Source organism: Perca fluviatilis, chromosome 2 (assembly GCF_010015445.1).
Source record: "Perca fluviatilis chromosome 2, GENO_Pfluv_1.0, whole genome shotgun sequence".
Taxonomy (NCBI): Eukaryota; Metazoa; Chordata; class Actinopteri; order Perciformes; family Percidae; genus Perca; species Perca fluviatilis.
This window is the reverse complement of record NC_053113.1, coordinates 14,570,544-14,589,152: the sequence shown is the minus strand read 5'-3', so window position 1 is coordinate 14,589,152 and position 18,609 is coordinate 14,570,544. Positions and strand designations below refer to the sequence as shown.

The 18,609-nt window shown below is 40.3% G+C and overlaps 2 protein-coding genes across 7 annotated transcripts; one reads left to right on the top strand and one right to left on the bottom strand.

Annotated features, from left to right (window-relative positions):
* The first annotated feature begins 456 nt into the window (after positions 1-456).
* LOC120551971 (cytochrome P450 2F3-like) lies at positions 457-10,096 on the top strand. Its single transcript, XM_039789572.1, has 9 exons — positions 457-801; positions 1,808-1,970; positions 3,174-3,323; positions 3,505-3,665; positions 4,133-4,309; positions 4,577-4,718; positions 5,646-5,833; positions 5,931-6,072; positions 8,426-10,096. The coding sequence occupies exons 1-9, from the start codon at positions 631-633 to the stop codon at positions 8,608-8,610; spliced, it is 1,479 nt and encodes a 492-aa protein (XP_039645506.1). The 5' UTR covers positions 457-630; the 3' UTR covers positions 8,611-10,096.
* Positions 9,282-18,387, bottom strand: LOC120551997 (cyclin-dependent kinase-like 1). Of its 6 annotated transcripts, XM_039789643.1 has the most exons (12): positions 18,278-18,334; positions 17,834-17,879; positions 17,691-17,726; positions 17,387-17,574; positions 16,350-16,471; positions 15,087-15,159; positions 14,017-14,107; positions 13,471-13,671; positions 12,160-12,242; positions 12,006-12,062; positions 11,615-11,764; positions 9,282-10,666 (listed from the first exon to the last, which is right to left on the bottom strand). In XM_039789643.1, exons 4-12 carry the CDS (start codon positions 17,552-17,554, stop codon positions 10,571-10,573), a joined length of 1,041 nt encoding a protein of 346 aa, XP_039645577.1. In that variant the 5' UTR covers positions 17,555-17,574; positions 17,691-17,726; positions 17,834-17,879; positions 18,278-18,334; the 3' UTR covers positions 9,282-10,570. The 6 variants fall into 6 exon arrangements, with proteins under 6 accessions (XP_039645577.1, XP_039645569.1, XP_039645540.1 ...); XM_039789635.1 differs by lacking the exon at positions 17,691-17,726 and having other exon boundaries at positions 18,278-18,350; XM_039789606.1 differs by lacking the exons at positions 17,691-17,726; positions 17,834-17,879 and having other exon boundaries at positions 18,278-18,387.
* Positions 18,388-18,609: the final 222 nt, after the last annotated feature.

Below are 18,609 nucleotides of genomic sequence, written 5' to 3'. Positions count from 1 at the left end.
TCAGAACTCCTCATGGGGGAGACAGGAACTACGCACTATAAGTAGGGGAATTCACACATAAAGGAATATTTCATCAAGGCATTGATATTAATAACAATATGCTAATGCGTTTTTATGTGAAAGTGTTTATTTCCCCAACAAACAAACAAATATAATTCAAACCATTAATTAAATAGAAATACGGTGGCCCTGAAGGTCAAAATACAAACCATTTCAGAAAACACTTCAACATTTCACAAAACACAACAGCAAGGCAAAAATCCAGAGTAGGTAATGCAGATTATTAGCCAGATGTTTATGTTTTAAATTCATAACTTGAAAACAACAGAGACCCTGTTAGTGCACTTCTCTGTCTAGGTCCAAATCACAGACTGTGCTGCAGAGACTTGACTGGACAGGCTGTGCTCGGCTCCTACTCACAGAACGGGAGTTACATTCCAGGTAACCTGTTTCCCCTCCTGCTTCCGCAAATCAACATGAAATTCAGGCAAAAGTCCAGAAGTTTGACTGCTCGACAGGAGGTTGCATGCAGCAGCCTACGCAGTTGCACAGTTGATCTCTTCACAGGTTTAGACATTTAGTGTAGTCAACTGCAGAGGACAACGTTTTGTATTATTTTCGTGTTGCGTTATGGAGTTGTCTGTCACGTTGATCTTAGCGGGGCTTATCATGGCTTTGATGTGGCTATTTAGCCTGAAGAGTCGTAAACACATGTGTTTACCTCCAGGACCGTTTGCTCTGCCAATCATAGGAAACCTGCTGCAGATGGACAAAAAAGCTCCATTTAAAACTATGCTAAAGGTGAGAATGAATGTTTTTCCTAGTCTTTGATAATATGCATCTGTTCTTTTACGACCTACTTGCCTGTAAATTACATAATAGGCAAGCTCTGTGGTCCGTTTTGGCTGTAGTGTGTGAGATATATATATATATATATATATATATATATATATATAATATATATATATATATATATATATATATATAGATCTGTCCTTACAGTTTTTACTACTTAAAAAGTTCATTAGATTAGCAACCTTCTCCAAAACTGTTACACCAGTGCACTACTCTTTTTCAAGTCAGTTATGACTATCTTTGAAATATAAACAGATTTACCTTTTACTTTTAAATATCATTTTGTTCACATTTACATAATATTACCCAACGATACTATCTTCATGTTCCTTTGTATAAAACAAAGGAATTTTGTTATTTGTTATTTTGTGGACTGAAAACGTGCCTTTTAATGATTATAGGCAGTCTTGCATTGCCAGACCTTGTTTGGCGCTGCGGAGCAGGGTCTGTCTAGTCCACACAGCATTCTGGGATAGGAGAAAAACCTGCTCTGGTTTATTGGCATTTCTTTAAACCAATTACAATCATTTTGGGCAGTGCAAAATAGCCCCGGGAAAGAACTTGTTTTGGTGGAACATGTAGGCTACGTTTAAAGGTTGTTTTAGAAAACTCCGATTGGACAGATAGTCTAGGTAGCTGTCTGGATTTACCCTGCAGAGATCTGAGGAGCAGTTAACCATAGTCCTCAGAAATCCACCATTGTTTGTCTACAGTTGGTATGTCTTTGGGGGTGTGGTTTTTATAAAAGCCATTACAGGTTTCTACCACACCCTCCCATGTATTTTGTATTTCTTCAATGTAATTTGTATTTTATACCTGTGAAAAACATAGATATAGTTTGTGAGTCACAGAGTAGCTGTTTATTATCTGCATTAGTGCACTGGATATGTGCTTGTTCCTTGCATGTACAAGAATGAAATGCATGTACACTATTGCTTTGTTTAACTTCCAGCTCAGTGAAAGCTATGGCCCTGTGATGACCGTGTACCTGGGCCGTCAGCGGACCGTGGTCCTGGTGGGGTATGATGCTGTGAAGGAGGCCCTGGTCGACCAAGCAGACGACTTCACTGGCAGAGCACCTGTTCCTTTGTTGATGAGAGTTACCAAGGGCTATGGTAATACCATGACGATATATGTGTATCATAACCAGTCTTGTATAAACTAGATGAAGGCAATACTTTTGAGTAAAAGTATATTATCAAAAAATCACTTTGGTCTAGTTAAAGTCAGCTTTTAGAATATTAACTTCAACTTCAACTTTGTGTGCAGCCAGTATAAACACATACAAGACACATAAATCCATACGTTATAAGTTCTACACACAGTTCAACTGGAACACAACCGTAACAATCAGAGGACAAATAAATACCAGTACAAGGTGCATGGATAGCAGCGTAAAAGTAACCTACATAGGGTAGGAAAAAGTGCATATCATCCTACAAAGCTAGCTGTCCTGTACAAATAAAGGCCTAAAATGCCCAAAAAATAATCATAAAAAAAAGAAAAGCAAATTATATGACCGTAGCAGCTCCCCTATGTCTTCTTCAGTAACAAAGTATTTGTACTTTGTTACATTACAACACTGATCATAACAACATGTTTGAGCACAACATCCTGTGTCTTGAAGGGATAGTTTGTTAGTTATGTTAGTTCCATAGACTGTTAATAATATACAGTCTGTGGTTAGTTCCTAACCCTTTAAAACACCAAAGACACACAATAACACAAACTAACTAACCAATCGAGGCAGTGGTAGACCAGAAACTCCTGTTTAATTGCCCCTCTGTAAACTTTAAACAGGGTTGTCTGATGGCAAGGTAAAGTGGTGAAAATATTCTAAGTGGCTTTATTAGTGACTTTATTAGTGACATTTTCCCAAATGCTTTTGTGAAATTCTTTAATGGGGATTTGTCTGCACCACTTGGAAAAATTGTTTCTCCATTTGTTTTTATTCTTTTTTTTGCATGTTTGCTGTTTTCTGGTTTCAGTCCCCACCAACTTACTGTTTGCACTTTATAAGCTATTTTGTTTCTTTTATACATTATGGCTTGTGATAATAGATTCTGATTTATTACAAGTTTCTTTTAACTAGCATCTACGGGCGCATGGGTAGATCACCTGGTAGAGCATGCGCCCATATATAGAGATTAACTCCTCGATGCAGCGGTGGTGGGTTCGACTCCAACCAGCGGCCCTTTGCTGCATGTTCTCTCCCCTTTCATACCTCTATCTGTCCTATAAAAAAAAAAAAAAAAAGGCCTGAAATGCCCCAAAAATAATCTTTAAAAAACAAAAACTCTCTTTTTACATCTTCAAAGGTTTGGTGATCAGTAATGGAGAACGCTGGCGGCAGTTGCGACGTTTCACCCTGACAACGCTGAGAGACTTTGGGATGGGACGCAAGGGAATGGAAGAGTGGATTCTTGAGGAGAGCAAACATCTGGTCGCACGCATAAATAGTGCCAAGGGTATGTATGTGCTTGCTTTCGTATGTTTGCTCTGTCTGCGTATTTCTCCATCTGAACAGGGTCATAACCAAAAGGTGATTTGTTCCAACAAACCTATATGCATGGACTATATACTTGCCTAAATAAACTTTCAATAAGGCATGCGAGATGTTATCGTTTTATACTATTCCTTTTTCTCTAGCCACACCCTTTGATCCCACCTACTTCTTGAGCTGCTCCGTGTCCAACGTGATCTGCTGCTTGGTGTTTGGTCAACGCTTCAGCTATGACGACGACCACTTCCTGTCCCTTCTGCAAATAATCTCAGACACCCTGGCATTTGGCAGCAGTCCCTGGGGTCAGGTAAGAGGAGGAGGTGCAGAGTGAAGTGGCACGGTGGGTGGGTCAGAGGTTTGAAAGACCACTGCTCAGCTGGAAGGGTTTTTGAGCGAGATCCTCGAAAGAAAACCGCACTCCAGCAACTCTGTCGAGACGCAAGCAATACACAATCTCCTAATTACTATTAAAGGGATACTTCACCCCCAAAATGATCATTTGTATATCAATTACTCACCCTGTGTTGCATTTTTCTTCTTGAAGATTTGTTTTTCAAGCGAGGAATCCAAAAACTGAGAAAATTCTTGATGTATTAAAGTTGAAGGGGTCTGCGTTTAGCAACAGCAAAGCTATATCAAAACATCCGTTGACCAAATCTCCCACAACTCGTGCAGTATATCCAAGTCTAATTTATCCAGTCGTGTGCTCCGTTCTTCCCAAACCTAACAACTGCTTGTGGATCACATTATTCACATGAGTCCTTTCCATCACAGTTGTACAATATCTTCCCTTGGTTGATGGAAAGGCTGCCAGGCCGACAGCACATAAGGTTTGCCAAAATTGAGGAGCTGAAAGAGTTTATTATGAAAAAGATCCAGGAACACCAGGACACGCTGGAACCCAGCTCACCCAGAGATTACATCGACTGCTTCCTCACGAGACTCAAACAGGTACGACAGAACTCTTTAACCAGAATAAGCGTGAACCGAAAGCCATGTATGTTTCATTTACTCTGGACATGTTACTGTAAGTATGCTTACTCATTACACTTACTTATTCACTGATTCAAATGCACATACTCCCTGTAATATTCTGCAAATACTGAGCACTTAGGACCCCGTAGTGCACAGATGATCTCCCTCCAGTGTATCTTGAATTGTGATCCTGCTGTTTGTATTGTCAGTATCAGTAAAATGGCTCTGGTCTTGTTTCTTTAGGAAAAACCTAATCCCACAACTGAGTTCAACTATGACAACTTGGTGTCCACAGTGCTCAATCTGTACCTGGCAGGAACTGAAACCACCAGCTCAACTCTCAGATTTGGACTTAGCGTGCTGATCAAATACCCCAAAATACAGGGTAGGTCACAGAAACACAAACTGGGGACAAATTGAACAAGTCCTGACATGACTTTTACATTGAGTAGATTTCTTTCTCTCTTATCTCATCTCTATTTTACACGGTGGTTGTAAGTTCACAGATATATTTTTTGAGAGACCCAGGGCACTATACGTTTTGACCTTACACCTTGTCATTAGCCTATATTGAATACCCTTTACCTGCCATTTAGTAAGAGATATTGTAAATGAGGAAAAAAAAAAGTGATTTAATGTGCTGATCAAACTGAGCAGTCTGAACTTCCTGTACTGTGACGTTCATGGTACTTCACTCTAGAGCAGGGGTCTTCAATGTCTTTTAAGCCAAGGACCCCTTAACTGAAAGAGAGACGGAGCAGGGACCCCCCTACTAAATATGTTGTATAAAATGAAGTTCCATAATAAACTGGGCCTACAATAACTTGTAGGGCGGCCTTAAGCCTGTATACCTTTTTTGCATAGAATATTAAGATATTAAAATAGCATAATAATTGTTGGCATGATTTTACAAATCATGTTTTTATGTTAAACATACATGTGGCACAGAGAATTCGTAGGATTAAATGAATCTGTGGATGGCTACCTTAGTGACTAACTTACCTATAGGCCAGTAAGCAGTGGGGATTTTTTATTTTCAAATATTTTGTTGGATTCGTGTTAAGCCTTTCTACTTTTTGAAAAAACGTACAAAAAATAACAATAATTTGGAGGCCCTCCTGCATTGACTCTGAGAACCCCATAGGGGTCCCGGACCCCCTGTTGAAGAGCCCTGCTCTAGAAATTTATGTCAATGAGCAAATTCTCAGAATTGAGATGCTGGAACCAGCAAATGTTTGGCATTGTTATTATATAAATGGCTTAACTAATTGTTTGTTTTAGCACTAGCTAATAACAATGTTTCATTCTAAAGAGAAGATGCAGCAGGAGATTGACACTGTCATCGAAAAGGAGCGTTTACCTTGTATGGAGGACAGGAAGTCCCTACCATTTACAGATGCAGTCCTTCATGAAATTCAGCGTCTTCTGGATATTGTCCCCATGAACGTCCCTCACTACGCACTGCAGGACATCTCTTTCAGGGGTTACACAATTCCCAAGGTATTCTGGTTCCTTCACAAAAAGTGCCATTGATGCAGCGTTGCAATGTTTTCAGATAATATTTAAACTGTTACATCTGATACGATTGTCTCAACAGGCTACACTAATAATTCCCTTGTTGCACTCTGTGCTGAAAGAGGAAAAACAGTGGGAGACTCCCTGGTCCTTCAACCCCCACCACTTCCTGGACCAGAATGACAACTTCAAGAAAAATCCTGCATTCCTGCCATTCTCTGCAGGTAAATTTATTAAGAAAATATCTTCAATGATTTTTCACTCACTACGAAATGTGGCTGAACATTGGACCTGCTTGTTAAACTGATTTTTTTGTTGACATAGAGACAGAGCATATTTAAGTCCCCCCACCACCGGAGGGGAAAACAACTCTCCGTTCTCCATTGACTTGTATTGCATGAAGGTGCCTCCTTGTCAATTCCGTCTGCTAGCCTAGAAAAATGCCTAAAAGTTGCTGTGTGCTTATACACTCACCAAAAGGATTATTAGGAACACCTGTAAGATTTCTCGTTAATGCAATTATCTAATCAACCAATCACATGGCAGCTGCTTCAATACATTTAGGGGTGTGGTCCAGGTCTAGACAATCTCCTGAACTCCAAACCGAATGTCAGAATGAGAAAGAAAGGTGATCTAAGCAATTTTGAGCGTGGCGTGGTTGTTGGTGCCAGATGGGCTGGTTTGAGTATTTCACAGTCTGCTCAGTTACTGGGATTTTCACACACAACCATTTCTAGGGTTTACAAAGAATGGTCTGAAAAAGGAAAAACATCCAGTATGCTGCAGTCCTGGGGGGCAAAAATGCCTTGTTGATGCTAGAGGTCAGAGGAGAATGGGCCGCCGAGTGATTCCAGCAGATAGAAGATGAACTTTGACTCAAATAACCACTTGTTACAACCGAGGTATGCAGCAAAGCATTTGTGAAGCCACAACACGCACAACCTTGAGGTGGACGGGCTACACCTGCAGAAGACTCCACCGGGTACCGCTCATCTCCGATAAAAAAAAATAGGAAGATGAGATGATGAGATACAATTTGCAAAAGCTCACCAAAATTGGACAGTTGAAGACTGTAAAAATGTTGCCTGGTCTGATGAGTCTCAATTTCTGTTGAGACATTCAGATGGTAGAGTCAGAATTTGGCAAAACAGAATTTGAACATGGATCTGTCATGCCTTGTTACCACTGGGCAGGCTGCTGGTGGTGGTGTAATGGTGTGGGGGATGTTTTCTTGGCACACTTTAGGCCCCTTGGTACCAATTGGGCATTGTTTAAATGCCACAGCCTACCTGAGCATTGTTTCTGACCATGCCCATCCCTTTATGACCACCATGTACCCATCCTCTGATGGCTACTTCCAGCAGGATAATGCACCATGTCACAAAGCTCGGATAATTTCAAATTGGTTTCTTGAACATGACAATGAGTTCACTGTACTAAAATGGCCACCACAGTCCCCAGATTTCAACCGTAGAGAACATCTTTGGGATGTAGTGGAACGGGAGCTTTGTGCCCTGGATGTGCATCCCACAAATCTCCATCAACTGCAAGATGCTATCCTCTCAATATGGGCCAACATTTCTAAAGAATGCTTCCAGCACCTTGTTGAATCAATGCCACGAAGAATTAAGGCAGTTCTGAAGGCGAAACAGGGTCAAACATGGTATTAGTAGGGTGTTCCTAATAATCCTTAAGGTGAGTGTACAAACTTAAGTCATAGGTAGTGAATATTACCACACAGCAGCTTTTAGGAATTTTTCTGTTGTTTGCTAGCTGACAAAATTGACGAGGAGGCACTTTCACGCAATACAAGCAGGGGCAGTTCTACCTTGAATTAGACCCAGGGCGAGACCCCCTTCGAGCGCCTCCCCACCCCAAAAACAACACAAAATTGCAGAATTTTGCAAAATTACTATATTATAGTGTACATTTATAAAAGTAGTCAAAAAATGTTTGCATTTCAGACGTCCGACACAAACACGCACGCCTATCAACTCGATAATAAAGCCGTAAAGAAGGCTATCTTTCAACTCAGGATAGGATTGGAGATGAAAAGTTTAACTGACACATAACCGTGATCAGCTTCGTGGGTGCTCAGTATTAGCGGCGCACCAACGGTATTGGCGCCTATGCCCAGCAACCCGTTTGACCCAGAGGTGAGCTGTCCCCCGCTCCCCCTCCCCCTCCCCTTTCCCCTTCTCACACAGCTTCTCTGTGCAGTGTGCACGGTACTTTCTCAGCAAGCAGGGGCGCCAATTTGCCAATTCCCCACATGGTGAAATTATAGATAATACAATAGAAAACCGCATTGAGGATTTTTTTTTAAGTGCTCATGCCCCCCCATGTGTCATGAAAAAATGCCGCCCAGGGTGGCTGCCCGATTTGCCCGTGCCAAAAACCGCCACTGAATACAAGTCAATGGAGAGTAAAGAGTTGTTTTCCCCTCCAGTGGATGTGGCTTTCCATGCTCTTTTCTGAGCTATGAGACATGAAGGCCAAACCAGTCCCTGCAAGTATTTTCCATTTACCTCCGGTATGTATTCACATTGTCACTGGTTTGTTTGTGGTTATTCTCAGGAAAGAGATCTTGTGTTGGAGAGTCCCTCGCTCGCATGGAGATTTTCCTCTTCCTGGTGTCCCTTCTGCAGCGTTTCACCTTTTCTTGCCCTGGAGGACCTGACAGTGTAGATCTCAGCCCTGAGCACAGCAGCTTCGCCAATATTCCTCGCAGGTACCAGATCATTGCAACGCCCCGGTGGTAATGACACAGCATAGTTCGGTATTTTCCACCTTTCTTTTTCTCACAATGTAGAAAATACAGTGCCTTGTATGGAACAAGTTAAAAAATGTCCATCTAATCTATAGGAACCTGCTCATTATTGCTTAAACTAGTGTTACTAGTATTCCCATCATGTTTATAAATGTGTCTTGTTCAGGGCCTTAATTCAGCTACAGTATATTACACTTACAGTCTATTGAGTGAAACATCCAAGATGCAATTTTTGTGATTGAATTAATACATCAAATGTAAACATTGTTTTCAACAAGATTCTCCATTCATAATCTCCAAATGATTTTAGGTTCAACCACGGGCTAAAGCTTTATTTTATTTTTTGATTTTATTTTTTGTGTGTGGCAATTTTAAGGGTTTAGTAGATAGGACAGCTTAGACGTGAAATGGGAGAGAGAGGGGGAATGACATGCAGCAAAGGGCCGCAGGTCGGAACCCATCCCACGCCTGCTGCGGTGAGGACTGAGCCTCTGTATATGGGCGCACGCTCTATCAGGTGATCTACCCCAGCGCCTGGGCTAAAGCTTTTTACCAAAGATTTTAAAAAAGCTTTCTCACTTTTAATATGTCACAATATAAGAATACACCATGCAAACAAAGTTCATCTTCAATATAAGTAATAATCTCACTTAAACCAAGGACAAACCACAGCGTCATACTTTAATTATGGGTGTTTACCATCTTATAAAGGGTTATGTCCTGCGACGCATACAATATCCCCCCACGTGGATGCAGTAAAGTCCACTTTGCACTCTGTCCTACTTACTATCACTTTTAATTACTGACTGTGCATCGGCACATTTTGCCACCAGAGGGCACTTGTACAACAGTTAACAGCCTTTCCAACAAGTTGCAATTGCATTTTGTTGTTTTGCGTCATTTTGTTGTTTTGCGTCATTTTGTGTTTTTTGTGTGTTCAAGAAAAGAAGAAGCATGAATCACATATAAAAACATAAAACCAATCGGATACGAATGTATGAAAAGAATTAAGTATGAAGTATATAGCTGTATGAAAAAAAATACTGAATGTTTTGTCCAGATTCCATCAATCATCTTGTGGCTTACTATACATCAACCCCAGATTAAGGCCCACTGGTTTGCAGCCTGTAGTACAGCGATGTATAGTAGGAGTTACATTTGTTTTTTTGATGAGTGCAAGGTGATCGGTCCGAGCTGTGTGTCAGTCTGTCAGTGTGTTGATGCATGTTACAGTGTATCGCTGTCTTGTGTCTGAGCTGCAGACTGAATGTCCATGTCTGACTTTGGGGATCGTTCTCAAAGACCTGGAGTGTCAACTGTCCTTGATAAGACCCAGGAAGTTACACATCAAGTACTATATTTGATACTGTATCATAAATTCATATCATCAGTATTTTGCTGTTATTTTTTCTAACACATTTATTAATTCTATCTTTTTATAATAAAATGTATCAGGAAATAAACATGATTAAAAATGATTGTGGTTCATCTTGTTATATGGATTAATCCTAACATGTAGCACATATTTCATAGCCGGTGTGAACCTGCATGGGGATCAGCTGTTGTCATTGACTGCACAAGAAAACCGGTAAACTGTAGTACTTTTGTCCAAGTGACGATGGCACACTGGTGACTTTCGTGAGCTATTTAATTTCATTTTTTATAGAGATGTGAAAATGCAGCACCCATGTTTTCAGCACTGACACTTGCTATATTCTTTGGTATTAGTACTGTGAGTGTGTTGCCTAACCAGAAACTGTAAATGCCCTAACTTTTGTTTGTTGTGTAAGGAATAGTAAGTGATGTCAACAAACATGACAAGTGTTTTTCACTGTCACACCAAGAGTATATGCGTCTTCAAAATGGACTGTATTGAAACGATTGCACAAAGCATAGCACAAGTCAATCTCTCGAAGTTCAGCCACAGACTTGAAGACCAATTAGTTGCTTCGTTAAATGTTGGGCAGGTGATATTTATGCTTCACCTGTTTCTTAACATCCGGTGCTGGTGAGATGTTGCTGTTTGGTAACTGAGGCAGGTACTGAGCCTAGAGAGAGAGAGAGAGAGAGAGAGAGAGAGGAAAGGGGAAGAGAGAGAGAAAAAAAGGTTGAGATGATGCTTATCAGGATGTGTTGTGGTAAAAAATAGGAAGAGGAACCGTCATCTAAAATAGTTCTCTACAAAAGATGTGGTAAAAATAGGTAGTCTATTCTTTGAGAGGTCGGTTTGAATTCATGCAAGTTAACCCTCTGAGGAAAAAAGACGCACCGACGAGTCCAAGCAATGTTTGACAACACTCCTATTCAAAAAGCGATATTAAAAAATTTAATTTTAGACATTTATTTACTATTTTATTCATATATTACGCTACTTTTGTGGAGCCTAAACTTTTGTGAAAACAATTGGGTTTAGGTTTGTTTTCACAAGAGATTTAAGAAGTTTCAAAAAGTGAACATCAACTTTTCAGCTTTAGCGCCAAATTATCTCTTCACACATTGCTCTGGAACAAATTTGGGCCTCCCTATACAGAAAGCTGAGTTTGTTCTGAACATTTTTTTATGAAACACATGGGGATCAGGATATATGCAGATATCCTTAAAATGTGAATTTAAAAAGATATGTAAAAATGCACTTAGACCTCAGAGGGTTAAAATGTATGGCAGTGGTAAATAAGCAGTTTGTTGGAAACAGCTCTTGTGTCTGAGTTTTCAGTGTTTGGAACATACTAAGCATATGGATGCAGAAACCAACCCATTGCAGCATTTTCAAGCCTATAGAGGTGAATCTTTAATACTGAAAAGATTTTGCGTGCAGTGTCTGTCTCAGTGAAGTGACTGTGATTAACCGGCTCTATGTTAAAGACCCAGTAAACAAGCAAGTACCTGTAAAGTTACAGTGACTAACTCAAGGATAGCTGTAGCAGGGTGCCCAGTCTGTAAGTTTGGGGTCATGGGATGATTTCTTACACATTTAAGCCGCCGTGTTGTACCCTTACCCCTGGCTGTCTGCGTCGAGAGCCTTTGTCATGACGTCTTCCCAGGCGCTCACCCTCACGGCCCCAGTTGACTCCTTCCTCCTGGAAGTAAGGCAGCTCCAGCAGCTCTTCACAGGACAGCCGGAGAGAGGGGTCCATCACCAGGCATGACTGCTCACACAAAGATAATAGATTTGGTATTTCAGAACATTAACTCTGCCTTGAGCTTGTCAGTGCTGTCTGGTGAACAAACTGTAGTATGATATGGCAATACTGGTTAGAAATGACCTCAAACGTATAGTAGCTTTAGCTGTTCTGTACTTCAATTTCTTGTTCGTGTTACTTGTATCTATAATAAGCTAAAATCGGCCTGTATATCAGTCAGGCTCTATCACACATAAACATAACATACCTTCATAACCTGGAGGGCATTAAGAGACACGCCATGGAAGCGCTTTTCCAAGGGCTCCTAATAGAAAAAATAAATGGGATATGATAACGTTATCAAGACTTCATCACCTCTCAATTTAGAACATATGCATCCTCAGTGAGAACAGGATTAGTACCGTTGTGTCGGGTTCAGGAATACTGACTCCACTGAAGAAAACGTTGGAGCGGAAGACCTGCTGGTGACGAGGGATCAGGTCACCTGAGGTCAGAAAGGAGATCAGTGTGTGTAGTGGTGGATATTTTGGTAAATCCTTTGCAAACCTTAAGATCCTTAACAAACTTTACTAATGTTTAGCTATCTCCTTAAGGCTTTAGTGCATAACTTTTTGATATTAATGAACGTCCGTTACATTCAAGCCATTGCCAAATGAGTTGCTACAAAGCTAATTAAGACTATCGGCTCCACACAGCTCTCTCTGTATTTCTCAGTATGGCTATGTTCAGAAGATTGTGGCGTCCGGTGACTTTCCCACGCAGAAACTCCAGTGAAGATAATGACCTCTTCTGAAGATTCCATCATGTTTTTTTAATCCTCCGTGTCCTCCTTGGCTACTAGCAACTGCATGGAGGAGGGGTGCGATCACGGAAGGCTTGTATCATGTGGACGCACCAACAGTGTTGTTGTTATTACTTAGAATTCCTCATGAGGGAGACAGAAACTACGCACCACAGCTTTAAAAATAAAAGCGCAATAATAATAATAATAATGCATTTTATTTATATAGCGCTTTTTTTAACACTCAAAAACACTTTATAAAGTTTTTAAAAGGAAATACACATACTATGAGAATTCACTCTTAAAAACACAATATTAAACAAAAGATTGATGCAGTCGCGGATGTGTTTGGGGAGTTACAGAGGGGGTTGGGCAGCTATAGAGAAGGCTCTGTCACCCCAGGTCCGGCGCTTGGTCACGATTGGTGGCGACAGGAGGTTGCCATTAGAGGAGCGGAGGCTGCGGGAAGGACTGTGGTGAAGCAGGTCGGTGAGATCGGAGGGGGGCCTGGTTGTGGAGGGCTTTGTGAGTGAGGAGAAGGCCTGCTTTCTAAACTGGTAAATTCTATGTTAGGGAGGCCAAATTTTCTATTCAGTAAAGTTTATTGATATTTCTTAAGGGTGCTTTGGTTTTAGTTAGCTTGAAGTCCGGACCAATACCACTTGAAAAAGGTAGATGTAGGTCTGCTAACTAGTGCAGTTTCTTTGTGGTGTGTAAGCAAAGCAAACCACCAAAAACATTGTGATAGAATGTATGTGATTTTTGGCACAAATTTGAAAATTAAACTCTATTAAATCCATCTGCTGATTGCAAGAACTGTCAAGAAAGCAGTGCCATATGCGATCTGTATATGTTATCTTCGTAATAATAATTCAGTTTGTGCAAATGCATCCATAGGTAAATTGTTTCTGTTAAGCACCCGTTGGTTTACCTAAAGTTTTTCGGATGAGGTAGAGCTGGTCAACATCAGATTTTCCAGGCCAGAGTGGATTCCCGTGGAGCAACTCAGCAAAGACACAGCCCAGAGCCCACACGTCCACAGGAGGCCCGTACTGAGTATCGCCGACCAGCAGCTCGGGGGCCCGGTACCAGCGAGTCGCCACATAGTCTGTGTACTCATCTTCTGGTCCTGCTGAGCATACCGCCACACAGGCAGATGGAGATAACTTGTACGGACACATATACACTTAGATGCTGAATAATGAACACTAAATAACACGTACATTGAAGAGGAAAGGATTACAAGGCATGTTGAAGGACTGCATGTATGGTAACATAACACCGAAACCTAAGGCAGGAAGTGTAAACAGAGACACTACACAGAGACTGGCTGAATGCTCCTCCTATGCAGTGAATTCATTGAAACATTGAAAGTGAGGAGGCCATCAGAGCTGATTCAGGTTTCGTGTTGAATAAGTAATTACAGGCAGATTAACACTAAATGCACATAAATGCACTCGCTTTCTGGATGACCTACTCAGAATGCGTGCGAAGCCAAAGTCGCAGAGCTTGATGACTCCAGTTTTGGTGAGGAGGATGTTCTCTGGCTTCACATCACGGTGGATGCACTGCAACATAAATGCTCAGCATCAGGGAATTGGCAACCTGATACACAGTCTCTTACCAGAGAAAGTGGCATATATTAAGGCTGACAGATGAGGAATGGACATGGAGGAACAATAGCAAGACATCAGAAAGAAAATATTGAAACTAAATACTGCATTGCAGTCACTGAGACTTCAATGACTCCTGTTGCGGGAATTAAAGTGGGGAAACACAGTTGGCTCATTTTGGTTTGAAATGATGCTCAATTTCCTGCTCACTATCCAACCCACTGCCTACAGGTGACTGGTGATATATTGTGTACTGAAAACGGAGCTACGCAAATATAGTTTAAGATGGTTTTGTCAGATCCTGGGAATTGGTAAACTATTATCACAGGAAAATGTATATCAAGCAATGTTGTGAGCAGCCAGTCAGAAATTGTTTACCTGATATAATAATTAATAATAATAACTATAGCATATGTAATGCAATGATGTAGCTAAAAAGTGCTCAACTAATTAGATTGAAATGTAGAAATAAAGTTAGAATATGAGAGCCAAAAAACTATAAAAATGTTTGGTAAAAATCAAATCAACAGTAAAACAGTGAAAAAATAAAACATGTTACATTTTTACAGTTTATCTTGAACAATAATCAGATTCCATATGTACACTGAGAGAGTTAATGTTGCTAAAGAAATTTGTCCTTTCCAAATACACTGTAAAACATGGTGCACAAAATACACAGTCCTCATTCTGTAAAAAAAAAAAAAAAATCCATTCTTAAATCAGCTGGAGCTCATATGAGGCTGTTTGTCCCTGATATTTTGTATTGTTATTAGAGACCACTAACTTCAATCTACTGTACATATGGCATGAAAATATTGTAAAAAATTCTAATTCATCCTTTAAGACATAAAAGAAGAAAAAGAAAAAAAAAAAGAATGTGGGAGAAAATCAAAGATACATGACAACCACAGAAAAAAAGTTTAAATATACTGACATTGTGCTTGTGGCAAAAGTTGACAGCCTGCAGAGTCTGCCACACTATACTTTTCAGCTGAGCCTCTGGAACCCTGAAGAGGAAGAGAGACAAATGTTGATTCTAGTAAGAGGAACAAAAGAAGCCCTATTTACTAGTCATGTTTTCCTTGTCTGTTATTTAAAATAAAAGAAGTGGTGCTTTACACAGCCCTCTTGTCACCTGGGTAACCTTAGGCCTGTCTCTAACAGCAACAGTGCCTTTGTTTTCAGGAGCAGCTAGGGTTTCTGCTGCAAAGCCTTGTGGGGAAAAGGAAAAATGCTCTGATAGCAACTAGCCATTGTGGCCTGGCCTTGATGTGTGACTTCACATGACACAAACTAAAATCTTATGACCATAGATTGCATGAGGCGTGCTTATGCTTTGAGAAAAAAGAAGAACCCTTTCCCCTAAATAATTAATATTATATTGCAATCTTTTGACTTCCTTCCTCACTCCGCTGCCAACATTCTTGAAAATCTCTTGGCAAGAGTCTTAACTCCTTCTTTGTAATTCAGGCTGTTCCTTTGTGCTGCCTTTTTCCCGTAAGCATTACTCTTAAAAAATATATGTAAACACAATTATTATGAGTTATGTGGCAAACGGTATGCCAAACAGATAACTGCTTAAAAAGAGAGGCCCACTTTTGCAGTGGTAGAGGTACTGTTTTCAGATCCTTTACTTCAGCAAGAGTAACAGTACCACACGTAAAAAAAACTCCATTACAACTAAAAGTCCTGCATCCGTATTGTAAAGTATTATCCACTAAAAGTAATGAACATATCAAAAGTAAAAGTTCTCATTATGAAGCAGAGGGTTAGGGTAAGGCCCGTGTCAGTGATAACATGTAAGCGGGATCTTTAACAATGCATCATATATTATAAACTGGCCATAGGGTTTGTGTGTAAAATCTTAATCTGCAAAGTAAGTAGTACCTATAACTGTCAAATACAGGTAGTGGAGTTAAAATTTAAAAAAGAAATTCTCTGAGATGTTGTGAAGTATAAAGTAGCATAAAAGGGAAGTACTATACTTAAGGACAGGTACCTCATAATTGTACTCAAGTAGTACTTGTGTAAATGTACTTTTCACCACTACACGTCTGTCATGGATTGTTAGAGAGGTGCCAAAAAAATAAATAACAGATACACCTCTGAAGATTAACTTCTAAGTATGTGGCCCTTCACTTCCGCATCTCACTGATCTAATTCGGAACAACTCACAGACGTGGCAAACATGACCTACCCTCGAGGGTGTTTGTCCAGCTCATTGAGGACCGTCTGCTCGCAGAACTCAAACACCAAGTGGAGCCGTCTTTTCCTCCTGAAAACCTCCAGCAGGTTGACCAGATTCACGTGTTTCAGCTGCTGCAGGAGCGACAGGTGGGACATTTTTTCAGTGCTTGACCAACAGCCCACAATGTTGGACAAAATATTTATTTAAACCTACAGAGCATGGGTCTTCAACGTTTTTTAAGCCAAGGACCCCTAAACTTAAAGAGAGACGGATCAGGGACCCCCTACTACATATCTTGTATACATTGAGTTGCACATTAAACTGAGCCTACAATAATGTGTAGGGCAGCCTAAAGTTATACATAACTTTTTTACATAGAATACTAAGCTATTAAAATAGCCTAATACGTAATTGTTGGCATGATTTTATAATTAATGTTTTAATGTTGAAACATAGATGTGAATGGCCTTAGTGACTACCTTACCTATAGGCCAGTATGCCTATTATCAGTGGGGATTTATATTTGTTAATAATATATTCATGTTAAGACTTTTACATTTTTGAAAAAACTTCAAAAAGGAACAATAGTTTGGAGGCCCCCCTGCATTGACTCTGAGGACCCCCTAGGGGCCCCGGAACCCCCTGTTGAAGATCCCTGCTACAGAGGATCTAAAGTCTGCCCAAACTCTGACAGCTTGTTATTTTCCTCTCCCTCCTATATGTTAATGGCTTGTATGCCATTATTTTCAATTTTATATCAGAATTGCCTTCAAATGTGTATACAAACTTTTGATTCAGTCTTTTAAAGCTTGTTTCCAGTCTCTTATAAAGTTTAAATGTCTGTAATGGTCTTTGAAACTGTCTTGTGTATGAATTGTGTGTGTATAATAATACTATAAATACATCAAACATTCCTACAACAGTGACAAAAGATCATATAACTTACAATAATGAATGCATGTGCACCTGTGTGCATGCACGTTTCCACTTGTGGTGTTGGATGTGAGCAAACTTGATACTATTGGGTGATACTAATCTCTTCTCACCTTCAGCATACGTATTTCTCGCAAAGCAATCTTCTTAATGACAGGGTCATCTTCAGATTCCACAAACTTCTTGATGGCTACTATCTGGCCAGTATCTCTGTGTCTGCATTTGAACACCACACCATAGGAACCCTCGCCAATTTTGGCCAGCTTTTCATATTTCTCCATTGGGCAGTTATAGCTGTCACCTGTCAAAAGACAAACACAGCACATCACTAAAACGTAATGGTTACCCCAAATAAAATGACATTATTATATCCACATGTCTATGGTATTATTTGGAGTTTGCAGTTTTCCTCCTAACCTTACAAAACTGATTCTGATACTTTTTCTTTGACACCTGAATTCCACAGTTGGAACGATGTGCTGTTTGTAGACAAACCATCTCATGCAGACCTTTAAAACTACAGTTTTTAGTGTCACAACCCGCATAGAAAGCACACTCACCTGTCCACAATCTGAAAGGGTCTTCATCGACAAATCAACAGCGAGTCTGCGGATGATTTAAGTCCATCAAAAGTCCGCAAAGCTACGTGTATGCGTGCGCAGATTCTTTGGGCCTTAAATTCATAACGCCAGTGTGAAATATTGCTGCAGTAACTTTGGATTTCAGAGGTCTCTCTCTCTCTCTCTCTCTCTCTCTCTCTCTCTCTCTCTCTCTCTCTCTTTCTCTCTCTCTGTCTCTCTCTCTCTCTGTGTCTCTGCTACTATAACACACTCCCTCGGCTGTCTCCTCGTCCTGTGCGTCGTCACTACCTTGGTAACCCTCTCTGGTTGCAGTCCCCTGACTCAGTGTAAGTCTTTATTTTGATTCCATTTTCCTACTGAAACCATCCCTCGTATATTCATGAACACCGAAATAATAAATATTCACTACAACGTTTAACTTACCCCTTAGAAACGTCGCAGAAAAGAGCAACAATGATACAGGATCCCGATTCACAAAGCTGGATACGTAAGTTAAAACACGCATGTGGATACACGTTCGTTGTAACCAAGGAGACAGGTGGCCCCGGCAGGTGTTGACGGACGTTAACGACGTTAACAGGAAGCAGCCTATAAGACCGTTAGTTTTCCTTATCGATTGCTAGGAATAGGATGAAATACTAATTCTGTAATTACTTAGTTAAAACCACTACTTTTAGGTAACTAATTGTAGGCTATGGCTCATAAATGACAATTTAGTCAGTTGAATCGTTCATATGTCAGTTCACAAAAAACAC

What these genes read in the sequence shown, in the direction of transcription:
- LOC120551971 (XM_039789572.1), top strand. Translation starts at nt 631, where the DNA reads ATGGAGTTGTCTGTCACGTTGATCTTAGCGGGGCTTATCATGGCTTTG. An exon ending in CATTTAAAACTATGCTAAAG is followed by an intron (nt 802 to 1,807) that starts GTGAGAATGAAT and finishes TTTAACTTCCAG; the next exon opens with CTCAGTGAAAGCTATGGCCC. An exon ending in GAGAGTTACCAAGGGCTATG is followed by an intron (nt 1,971 to 3,173) that starts GTAATACCATGA and finishes ACATCTTCAAAG; the next exon opens with GTTTGGTGATCAGTAATGGA.
- LOC120551997 (XM_039789606.1), bottom strand. Translation starts at nt 18,359, where the DNA reads ATGCGTGTTTTAACTTACGTATCCAGCTTTGTGAATCGGGATCCTGTA. An exon ending in TTCCTGAACCCGACACAACG is followed by an intron (nt 12,063 to 12,159) that starts GTACTAATCCTG and finishes TTTTTCTATTAG; the next exon opens with GAGCCCTTGGAAAAGCGCTT. An exon ending in ATGCCCTCCAGGTTATGAAG is followed by an intron (nt 11,765 to 12,005) that starts GTATGTTATGTT and finishes TTGTGTGAGCAG; the next exon opens with TCATGCCTGGTGATGGACCC.